Source organism: Nomia melanderi, chromosome 4 (assembly GCF_051020985.1).
Source record: "Nomia melanderi isolate GNS246 chromosome 4, iyNomMela1, whole genome shotgun sequence".
NCBI lineage: Eukaryota > Metazoa > Arthropoda > Insecta > Hymenoptera > Halictidae > Nomia > Nomia melanderi.
The window spans coordinates 3012759-3025069 of NC_135002.1; the positions used below are offsets into that span (position 1 = coordinate 3012759).

The 12311-nt window shown below is 45.0% G+C and overlaps 1 protein-coding gene across 5 annotated transcripts in view; it reads left to right on the forward strand.

Annotated features, from left to right (window-relative positions):
• Nucleotides 1–12311, forward strand: part of LOC116434962 (uncharacterized) — a 209383-nt gene that overhangs the window by 179740 nt on the left and 17332 nt on the right. For all 5 annotated transcript variants that reach the window (XR_004236671.2, XR_012998309.1, XM_031993941.2 and 2 more), the window contains exons 6-12: nt 1236–1372; nt 2822–3110; nt 4538–4809; nt 7723–7875; nt 8972–9166; nt 10112–10500; nt 11220–11456. Coding sequence is in view for 3 of the 5 variants with exons in the window: in XM_031993941.2 (XP_031849801.1) it covers nt 1236–1372; nt 2822–3110; nt 4538–4809; nt 7723–7875; nt 8972–9166; nt 10112–10500; nt 11220–11456 (1672 nt within the window). In the remaining 2 variants the exon portion in view is untranslated. The remainder of the gene's footprint in view (nt 1–1235; nt 1373–2821; nt 3111–4537; nt 4810–7722; nt 7876–8971; nt 9167–10111; nt 10501–11219; nt 11457–12311) is intronic.

The following is a 12311-nucleotide window of genomic DNA, read 5'->3' on the forward strand; positions in this document are numbered from 1 at the left end:
CGAAAAATGCATCGTAACGAATCTACATTCTTGATTACACACCAAATTATAACGAACTCACTCGCGTCGTCCGGTGGTTCTAGTATTAAAACACTCGATGTTCCCGTTGACATTAATAACAGTGCATTAGCAACGATACAGCGCAACAAGCGCGAACACGGTCACCGAAATTCCAACGAAATCGTTTAATTGTATTTGCAGCTCAAACATCCGCGCACACCGCAAACGTTCGCAGTCGATCATCGGTGTTTGGGCACGGTTATCGCGTGACGCGCGCCCGACAAAATGGCGATTAGTAGCCCGGTGGTTCAACGGCCGATCGCAAGGAGGCGCGAGATCGAAATATCAATATATACAGTCGACAGTTGGACAGCTTTCAAAAACGATACGGGTATTTACCGTTGAATTAGCGGGCCGGGCTTTTCGAGAGCCTCGATATCCGCGCCGCGATGATTACCCTCGATAAATACGTGATCGATACCCGGCCGGGACACAATGGCCCCGTTCGATCCGCCCCGGCAGCTTTTTCGCGGTTCGCCCATTAAACTTGGCCGAACAGAGGACAAGTTCCGCGCATCAGTCAGCCGGGGTTCGCTTTTCTTCGGAAACGCCGGCGGGCTTCGATAATTCATCGGCGGCGACACCGGTTCCCCTGGATGCGACTCTTTTTAGACGACGATCGACGCCCGATAATACGCCGGATCGAATCAACCGGCGATTACGCGAGCCGGCTTCGCGGGATCTTTATTGGACAAGAGAATCCGTTGTCGCTCGGTCTAAGGAAGAGCTAAGACGGCGATCTTTGTTCTCTGGTTAGGATTCGGTGTTCGGTTTAACTTACAAGGAAACGACGTCGATTCGTTGCCGATTTCAATGAGCTCGTGATAAATGTAATTAACGAATCAGTCGCGAAGCAATGGATTAATGCGAAAGATTCGCGTAGCAATATAGTAGCACGCGGGACAATAAAGTCTGAAACGTAACAACGTGTAATAGTAGGTAGCATCGTTTCGAGCGCAGCTTTTCAAAAGACGTGAAAAAGAAAATTGTGAAGAGTAACGAAAAAAACGGGAAAGAATAACTGAAAGTGCCTTTGCACCCTCCAGCGCCTTTATTCGGCCGCGTTACGAGAAGACTTCTGATTTCAGGGTAGAGTGATACTTTTGATAGAGAGGCTGGCTGCCTGCGCCCCTAAGAGATTGAAACTGAAAAGAGCCCTTTCTCCCTTGTTGCAGCCTGCAACAAAACGTACTACGGCGACGTGGGGAAAACCTACGACCTGGAGATCCATCGACCGAAGCAGGATAAGGTGCCTTACTTTTGCAAGCTCACCTTCAGCGCGCCGGGCGGCGACTTGGGCGACATCGTTCAGGTGAGTCTCGCATAAATTCCTTAATAAAAAACCTCAGTGTACCGCCTCTGGTAAATTCTACTCGATCTTTTCACTTCGGAGAAAGCCGACTCAGCTTTTCCACTTGGTCTTTCAGTTAATTAGCTTCCGAGAGAACTTCGGTGATAGATCTAAGAAAGGAATATTTTCTGATTTACAGTCGAATTTGAAGTTTAATCTATAGCAATGGAGCGAAGATTGACAAATAATCAAACCTTCGGGCGAAAACAGTGAAACTAGCAAACATTCGAATAGTAACAAGATAGAATTTAGAATTGTAAGAGTATCTTAAAATTGAAATACACGTATTAAGTTCGAATACTTCGAAAGTTAGATAAACAGTATTATTTAAGCGCGTGCACATTTCATTTCAACGTCGAGTCTAGCTTGAATTTAAATAACTTCCCCTCGATTCTGGTGTGAAAGAGGAGACACGCAGTCATTTAAAAGTGTTAAATGGTCCCCGAGAATGGTTACCGTTGTCGTTCACGAGAAGAAAAAAATATTAGAAAAGAGTACAGAAACCGTTCCGCGAAAGAACGAACGGTTGGCAGAGGAACAAGAATCAACGAGGAAATTTTTAATAACGCTTATTGCCGGCCCCGACCCGGGACGGCTATCTGGGAATAGCTTCGTGCCCAAAAAGTTTCGCCGCGGATGAAAGTTTCCCGCGGGCCGGTCCACTGCCAAATTATTTATATTCCCGAAACGCCCGTTCCCGTGCGCTGTTCGTCGTGTATTTTTTCCTCCTATCAAAGTGATACGGCCAGCCTGAAACCGCAAGCGCGCGCGGCAGCCCGTTCCTCTTCGGAGTGATTATCAAAAAGAGCGGACCTGTCGATACTTTAATCGAGCTCGGGCGAAAGAAGAATGGTCCCGCTATTAATACCCGATAACTCGATCCTCGGTGAAATTTAGAATCGTTCCGCGCCGAAATAAAGAGTAAAAGAAGGAACGGACGCTTCTGTGCTGGCTGCCCGCGGCCGCCATATTGGATACGGAGCGTTTGTACAATTTCTATGGATGAAATCGATGGAATGGAAATTTAGAGCGCTTTCTACGGTCTTTGTTCCTTTCGAAGCAATCGCTGGAGAACCAAATTGTTATTAGAGTCTATTTCTAAATAATTCACTGAATCAACTCATTCTAAACGAATACGCTTTTTAAGGTTAGGTTTCCCTTGTTGATCACTGAAAGAAATGTCGATGCCAATGTTTAAACCTTGAATAAACATTGTGATTCTATGTTTAAGAAAAGAATCAAACATTTCTAAACGAGTAATTATTCAGTGATCCTTCCATTGAACAACAATCGCAAAACGAGACAAGATAGAAGCAGATGAATTAATGCAGCGACGAAACGATCGAAACGATCGCAAAACGATGAAAGATTCCCGGTCAGAAAGGTGACAGCCGTTTCTCCTGTTTCCAGTTGACGTTCGACAGCTTCACCCTGGGGAAATTCGTGTCGTTTACCGCGGAGGGCTGCCCGGACGGGTCCCTGCAAATTTCGGAGGCACAACGGCCGGACGTCGGCGGCCTATGGTGCGGAACGTCCCGGGGCCCGGCGATCTACTATAGCGAGACACCGACGGTCTCCATATCGCTGAAGCTGCTCAGGCTCAGCGAGGATCAGACGGGATTCAATTTCGACTTCCGGATGGCGTACAAGACGATTAGGAAGTCGGACGCTGTGGTGCGTTACGGGAATCCGTTCGTCGGTAGGTGTTCCAGAATCCTCCAGGATATGTCCTTTCTCTGCTGCCGATGGGACGTTATGGAACTTTCTCTATGGAGAAAGGAATACTTCTTTATTTTCTTAGACAAAGAATTTGTGTTTTAAAATAGTGGAAACTGTTGATTTCTTTATTTGTTTGAGAGAGATGGAGGTTTTGTTGTAAAATAGTAGGATATGTTGGGATTCTTTAATTTTTTTATATAGAAATGGCGTTTCCATTGTAAACTGAATAGCTTTATTTCAATGATAACGTACCGAGTGGATAGTTCAGGGAAAGATGAAACATTGCTGTAGGAAAGTTTGATTATTTATGGAGATTCTTAGATGCGCAAAGTTTAGATGCTAATGACGATAATTTGATTCGTCCGGGATGGATTTGGCAAGTCAGGAACACATTAGGAACTTTGCGCGTCCCATCGACAGCCATTTTAAGGGAAACTTCGGTGAAACAAGATGGCGGCTCGGTGGAGCGCGATCGATTTCTCATTAGTCCACCTTGTTTGCCTCAGTTTTTCAAAGTAAAAACTCGCGATAAATTCCTGCGGCTTTAAATCAGCCTGCCGTGCTCCATTTTTCCTTCTTCCTCTAATAAATAATTCAACGTTGGACCATAGATGTTATATGAAGTAAAGTTTATCCGGGTTAACCCGTAAAAGTAGACTTGTAACTTCTGTACCTCGCAGTATATCATAGCCAATTAACTTCTTATTTTTCTACCTTTCCCTCGTCACGATCGTATTAAAGAGTTATCCGAATTCGAATTTTTCACTGTTCCAAAATTACAACTTCCAATTCGTTCTCTAAGCTTCTCCCAAAGTTCATTACACGTCGAACTGTTATTATTAAAGACTTTTGTACCATTTCTATCACGATATTAACACAATAATTATCGCGAACAAGCAAACGTTTCAAATTTCTGCCAAATCAATTCCTTTCCACCCTTCGCTAAATAATATCAGCACACCAACTGTCGCAAGTAATTAAATACATTTCAAATTTCTGTCAAATTAATGTTTCCACCCCTCACAAAACATCAACCCAATAACTGCCGCGAGTAAATATATTTCAAATGTCCACCAAATCAAAGTCCCTACTTTCCTTCAGAAAACAATATCAACACACCGAGTGTCGCAAATAATAATCAAACGTACTTCAAACTTCCACCGAACCAAAGTTCCTAATTTCCTTTATTAAACGACATCCACTCGCTAGTCGTAGCAAATAACTAAACGCACAAATCAAAGTTCCTACTTTCCTTTAGAAAACAATATCAACACACCGAGTGTCGCAAATAATGATCAAACATACTTCAAACTTCCACCGAATCAAAGTTCCTAATTTCCTATATTAAACGACATCCATTAGCTAATTGTAGCAAATAACTAAACACATTTGAAATTTCCGTGCAAGGTGTATTGTACGCGTCAGGGACGCCCACGCCGACAGACGCAACGACGATCCCCTCGCCGAGCGAGTACGCTAACAGCTCGATGGCGATGCCCGTGCAAATGGTGGAGCAGCCGTCGGCCAGCGCGAAACCCGGCGTCGAGCAGTTCCTCGGCGACCTGATCTCTGGGACCTATTGCTCCCGAATATTCAGCGACTGCGACCGGAAGAAGTGCAGGCTGCAGTCGCCGAACTTTCCCGGATTGTACCCGCGCAATCTCACCTGCTACTACGCGGTAAGTCCCACGGGAGAAGGGGATCCGAAACTTTCCCCGGCCGACCGCCATAAATACGGAACACATCGCGGCGGGATATAACCGCGATACTTTGGAATTTTCGTCGGAATTCTTCGGCTTTGCCTCTCGACAACAATGCATAGTATATTATGCGGTCGGCTTACGATGAAAATCAAGTTTCCCCGTGGATCTTGAAGCGCTCGTGCTCGATGCACTGGCTTTTCGCTGTAGACTCCTCGCAGTTGCGGAGAAACGTCGATGAACTTACGATAATCCTGGAAATTCTGCTTTAGAAATATTCACTCTTCAAACTCGAGATCTTAAACTGCTTCTTGCGAAAATTCTGATTGAACAGTTATAGAATCGAAGGAGAAAGAAACTAAACAAGATTGCGCACGTCTTTATCTTTCTACGTGCTCCCCTTGTATTTACAATTTAAAATTGATCGCTGAATACGTCTTCGTGAAGGAAGCTAGTAATACAAACCTTCCGAAAATCAGCTCGTTCTTCAACCGCTCCCCGTCTCAATGAAATACGACACGATTATACATAAACGACGCTATCGGTATCTACGTCGTAACGGAAATCCCCGAAAGAATCGTACAGATCCCTTCCGGAGATAGGGATCGCGATATCGTCGAAAAACAGGCGCCGTCCCCGGGAATCGTCAATTCGGCGAGATCCAATGATAGAATTAAATTTCCCGTCGCGCGCGGCAGGTAGCCCATGCGTCTCGAAAGGGAATCGCGGCAAATTGAACGGTCGTATCGAAGCGTTAGGGTAAACGGACGGCGCCGGGGGCCGAACGGCGCTAGCATTCCGGGGGAAATTTACGAGGCAACGTTGCGTCGCGATGGCGGGCCGCGCGAACCATTATTCTCGTGGCCGGACGGCCCGGTAACCGGCCGTTCGCAGCTAAATACACTTCGCTGTCGGTGGAAACGTCGCGATTCCACGCGCCGTGGCACGTGGGAGCCGTTCCGCGCGCGAATTTCGACGAATTCGACGGAGACTCTGTTGTTCCGGAAGATTGAAGACTTCTCGGTTGTTGGCGGAACGATGTGGATGAACGGCGAGCGATCAGTCAACCGAGGAATATTGATTGTTCCTTTGTTGTTCGATTTTCTTGGGGATTATTGTTGAAATAACAGTCGTTCATAGGAAACACTGTATTAGAGGATATCGGAGTGTCACCTTTATATGCGCAATGGACGATCGTGAAAAGGTAAATTGAGGACGACGCATTTCATCTGAAGAGTGCCGTTCGTATTTTTGCATGATTATTGACTGCTGCTAATTTTTTAACAGTAAGGTCCTGGTATATCATTTCTTTTCGTCTACGTTCAGTTTTGTCTTTATTAAATATGTAAGTTACCATTTTTCACTGTTTCGTAGTCATCATTAGGAAATGCTCGTATTCTCAACGATGATGACTGATTCATTTTAAGCAAATTTCAGAGGTAACATTGGAGCTGAGTTAAATTTCATTATGTTCCGGAGGTAAAATGTCGACGATAGAGAAACATTCTCTCTCTTCGCTATGTTTCGATAATATATTGTCCTTAATTTCGATTCAAAGTTTGATATTTCAAGAGTGCCTATTAGAAATAGAATCCGACGACTCCGGCGAATGTGCGCCGAGTAAATTTTCGTTAAACTGAATCTGATTCGGTGCGCATTCGCTAATGGAACGCCGTCGAATTGATTTCGAGCAGGTACTCTCGAAACTTCGAGCTTTAAACGAAAGGCAAGAACAATAAATTTTCGGTGAATTAAACTGGAAGCTTTCGCGAGTGTGATTCGTCGTTTATATGATACCGGCTCAAGAATTCCGAAGCGAGGCTAGCCGGAATTATCGCGGTGAAACACAAAGGAGGCTAAGAGTAGATCCGCGGCGGCGTTCCGTCAAACTTTAACGAAACGAAAGAGACACGTCCGATTCGTTCGTCGAGCCCACGGCCCGTCCCCGCCATTATGGGACCTTTGATCGAGAAATAATTCGATTCGCCACGCTCCCGTGAGCCCCGTGAAATCGGCTCGGTCGTTCCCCGGCCGGAGAATGCACCGATGAATTCGCTTTACGACAATTAACTCCTGAATATCGTTTCTCCTTTTTTTTCCTTCTCTCCGGCTCCCCCTCATAATTTCTGGTGAACACCGTTGCGCCACAAAGCGGATCCGCAATTTGCATCGGAGCAACTGGGAAGCTCACGGCTGCCCGCTCCGCTTCGCCCCGGCGAATTGCCTCGTAATATTATCATTATTATTATTGGATTGACCCGTAATTTCGCGCGGATGTTTGCCAAGTTGCCGTTTGATTGCTAATACCAGTCGGATGGCTAATTTCCGTAAGACGAATTTGCGCCGGTGTTTGAACGCGAATTGCGGGAATATTTTATAATCCCTCGCTTTACGATCTCGCCCGTAATTGCTGCGGAAAATGGCCCTCGGTAATTAAGAACTAGTTACAATTGATTAGAGAACGATCGGTCGTTGCGGAATTAAATACTCGAACGAGAAATATGATTTTTCAATCGGATGTTAGATTAGATTTGATATCGTTAGGTTATTAGGTTATTAAATTGATTATATTATTGTACTATTAGATATTGTTAAGTTGTTAGATTATCAGAATTAGACTAAATAAAACCAAGCAACGAGAAGAGGGAAACAGAAGAAAGAGACATTGATCCGAAACGCGAACGGATTCCCGATTTTTCCTTAGAAATACAATTTTATGCAAACAGTGGAATATTCCAACGCGAGGAAGTGTGCTTTCGACGCGGTATTACGTGACCGAGGAGATTATTAAGCGAAAAGGCGGAGAATTATTATCGAAACGGGAAGACACGGAGCAATTCCGAGCGCGCGATACAGCGACTCGGTTTCATTTAGCTGCTGCGTGTGTTGCAGGTGAGGCAGCACGATATACCGGCGGGAAAACACGCCTTAATTTCGGTGAAGCAGCCTCGGGGCCAATTGGTGGCTATAAGGGCACGGCCGGCTACTCAGGCGGAGTCTTCGCCGCGCGAGCTTCGCCTTTGGAAGGATTGCGACTTGGTCCAGGTACGTGGAAATTAGATGAAGGCTGCGCCAACCACGTAAGAAACATAAGAAAAGTCAAATAAACGTCGCACTGCTCATTACTTTGCGTGATAATTCAATTGACCAAGAGGTTCTTCAAATGTGCGCTATGGTGATGACTGGAAAAATCAAAATTTTCCGAAGTAATCTAAGGAATAAGGGCCAAATTAATATTCGTTCTGCTAAAATCCAATTTAAAGATTTCACGATCTTCTCTTGGAATGAAACCATAGAAATCTGAAATTCTAATTAAAATTTGCTAATATACGTGATTTGCTATATACGCGACGATCGACGTTAGAAAAGTAATGACCATAGTATTAGTAATTAGTAACGACAAACGAGTGATACATCAAACGCATAAGATTCCCGCGTTAAATCACGAGTTCGGCCAGCAAGAAGCATCCTCGCATATTTACCGATCCTGCGTCGGGTCAGAAGGGCAACTAAATTCGGATCGCGCAGGATGAGGGCCGCCGCCGTGTGCTCCACGGCGATAAGACCGATTTATTGGCGGGCCACGGAGCCGCGCCGGTTAACGCGGATAACGCGGGAAACGTGCGGGTAGTTCGTAAAACAGAATGGCTGAAATTCCGCGGGATCTTTATAGGATTGGAAATCAACGGCGCCTCGATAAATATGCGTCCCCGGTTTACTTTACGAGGGAGTTCCTTTGCGGCCGCTCGTGTGAACCCCTCCGGTAATGCACCGGGAGGCGCCATATTGAGTGCCGTGCACGTGGCACTTTTAACAGCCTCGTTTACATAGAACCATCACCGAATCGTCTGTAAAGTGAACAGAAATTTAACCAGCTAACTGGAACGTTTCTTATTGCATAGAATATAACAATCGACATTCACTTATTAAACTGTCGAATAAAGATCAAAAGTGTCGCGTCAGTTGACACAGCGGCCATATTGTCGCGGGAGTCCATATTTGCCGAGAGCCCGTCCCAGCCACTTCAAACATATCGTTAACCGTTGATGTTCGTCAAATTTGAGTCGTAATTCACGAAGCGAGATAATCCGCCCGTCCGAGGTTCGAATAACTGTTGAAAAGAGGAATTCCTGGCCCGCAGGACTACGTGACCGTGTACGACGGTTACACGACCAGGGATCCGGTGATCCTGAAATTCTGCGGGGGCGGGGAGCCAGTGCCGGAAGCGACCAGCAGCGGCACAGAGATCCTCGTCGAGTTCACTACATCTCCTTACGGCACGTTCCTGCACCCCACGCCTCCGCACTCGCTCCACGGCTTTCAATTAGAAGTGCAAGTACGTGGTAATTCTCTTCAAACATTCAGTGAGCGAGCGAGAGAACTAGCGCCGTAGAGTGAGTATAGCCGAGGAGGGAGATAGAGAGAGAGGATTGGAGAACAGTGTGCTTTACACCTTGCTCGGGTAAAGTACGGCCTGTTCACGGATCGCATTTAAATGGATAGCTCGGGCACCGCGGCCATTTTTCAGAGGGAACGGGCAACATCCTAGCGTCCGTGTAATACCTCTCACCGCGCTGTGGAAGCTTCTCTTTAACGTCCGTCCGGCTATTCCGGTATTTAAGAATCGTTGTTCTTTTCAATTCCGACGCGCTGAGACGGAAGGAACGTCGGGAACGAATGGAGGAGGAATTTGATCGAAAGCGATCCTTCTGGTTCTTTGTTGAATTCAATTCTGCAACGATTTGCAGTAATACTTTTCTTATGTGTTGGAAGAAAGGGAATTGGGTTATTCTTAAATTAGATTTAAATCTATAGTAGTATTCGGAATTTTTCGTTTGAATGTTTCAAATTGTAAATATAGAAGCTTCAAATTTCTAATTACAAATATAGAAGTCTGAAGTGTCAAACTTAGGGGTTCCAAATATCAAACTTGAAAGTTTCAAATCTGAAATGTAGACGTTTCAAATGTCAACTTGGCAATTTCAAATATGCAAGTTTCAAAGCTTCAAATTTTAAAGTAGAACGTCCAAATTTCAAACATACAAGTTTCAAATATCAAAATAAAAAACATTCAAATTTCAAACACACAAGTTTCAAATTTCAAACCTCGAACTTCCAAACGTCAAACATCAAACACCCATCTTCCAAATTCAGAAATCTCCAAATCATCGCTAAAAGCTTCCAAACTCACAATCCTCAATAAAGTCAAATTCCACCCTAACAAGTGCACCATCGATAAACGAACGCAGCCTAACGCAAACGTTTCCTCCGCCTCGCACAGGTGAAATTCGTGGACGCAGACTCGCCGACGTACGCGAAGAACAAGCACTGCGAGTTCTGGTTGCAAGGGAACGGCGGCGGAGTGTTGGCCTCCCCCAGACACTCTCTCCCGAGGAACAGCACGTGCCTGTACCATCTTCGCGGCGCAGGGCCCGCGATGCCCAGCCCCACGCCGCCTCGACCTTTGCCCAAGTTTCCGGAGCAGCGGCCGGGGACCGTGTGGCGGAGGCCCGCGCCGCGGCCGCAGCAGCCGCAGTTCCGCGTGTGGCTGTCCATTTTGAAGTTCCACGTGGGCACCAGCCTGTCCAGCACCGACGAGGACTGCTCGACGACGCTGATGGTGTGGGACGGCGAGATGATGCCGCTGTCCGAGTGTAACGACCTCGCCTGGTCCGTTGAACCGCCTTTGATTAATTGCTCGGCTTACGGCCAGCCGTTTGCCGCACGTCAACAGACTTATTCCCTTTACCTGGTCGTCGATGGCTACAGCTCGATCGCTCTGATGACTTTCATTTATCTTGACATCTTGTTTTGCTGGGCTTCCCTTTAGTAGAATGTCATTTTTCTTCTTTGCTACTTTGCTTTTCATAACCGAGAGTTTTATCCGGGCAGCTTGGGAAGATTGATTTTGATGCTTAGAGTTTTATAGATTCTACAGATTTTGGGGACGTTGTGTATCTAGCGAAAGAAATAGATTTGCTATAAGGGTGTGGAACACGAAAATTATCTTGGGGTGGGTTTATCAGAAGAGAGGAATAAGGAATTCATAGATACATTCGTCAAGTTATTATTCCTAAGACAAAATGCAGAATTTTATTATACTATATTATATAGTTATATGATAAGTTTCTCGATATGAAATTTCGATGGAGAACTTATCAGAGTACAATTAAGTAATTCAAATTTTAAGTTCCATTATATTATCTTTCCATTAGAAATATTTCTAGTAGAATCTCTAGAATTCAAAGCTTCGGTAATTATACGACGTCTGTTTTATTCGCCGAATCATTAATAATAAAATTAGCATCCTTCCTCGTCTTGAATTACGAAAAAAGGATCCCGTGACAAGGGGTTAACAGCTCCGCCATGTAACCTATCCTCTGTAACAGCGAGAAAGATCAACAAAGACGCGGAGACAAGACGAACGAGCCCTCGAGACCCTTGGTGGGTCGCCCCGCCGGCAACACGACCCTTCTGGCCCGTTACTGCAAGGACAAAGTGCCAAGGACCTGCGACCACGCGATCCTGCAGAACAGCAGCCGGCCGTGTTCCCTCGTCGAGAGCTTCGTTTCCAGCGGGAACACGCTGACCATTGAAATGCGGATGGTAGAGTCGACTGCTCTCAGGCGAGTGTAACGTGGATTCGGTGGAACGACACCGGATTCGAATACTGAACGCGACAATTAACCCTTTGCACTCGAGAGGTGACACTCGGTCACCGCTTGATTTGATGCAGGGAAACTATGAAGTTGAATATTTAGTATTTTAAATGAAACTTTGTATTGCTGTGTGAAATATTTAAGTAACACAGCTTTGTTGCTTAATTTATCTGTGAGTTATCGTTAAATTAGTTTCAAACAATGTCGTCTATATCTCGTCAAAATGTTGAATATTTCCGGTAAAGATCTTTCGAGTGCAGAGGGTTAACCCTTAACGGTCGACGGGTTTCTGTTGACTCTTCGCGAACGAGACTGTCTGAGACTTGTAACGTTTCTTTTCGTAACGAAGGGAATTATACATCGAAGTTTTAGGTACTAAGAAAAGAAAACTGCATGTCAGTTGAATAACTAAAGTGTACGTTTGCAGTTTTCGATTGCAGATATCGAAGCTAACGTTTCTTTTCGTAACGAAGTAAATTATACATTGAAGTTTCAGATACTAAGAAAAGAAAACTACATGTCAGTTGAATAACTAAAGTGTACGTTTGCAGTTTTCGAAGCTTCTAACGTTTCTTTTCGTAACGAAGTAAATTATACATCGAAGTCTTAGGTACTAAAAAAAGAATACTACATATCAATCTCTTGTTAGTGAAATAATGAAAATACTCATTGGCAGTTCTCTATCTAGATATCAAGGGTGAACTGCAAAGGGTTAACACTAGAACCACGAAGTTTCCACTGTCAATTTCCACCCCATAAAACAAACGTATTCTAATTCCACTACAAACAAGTATTACACAATCCTCGAAACCTCCCCCATTA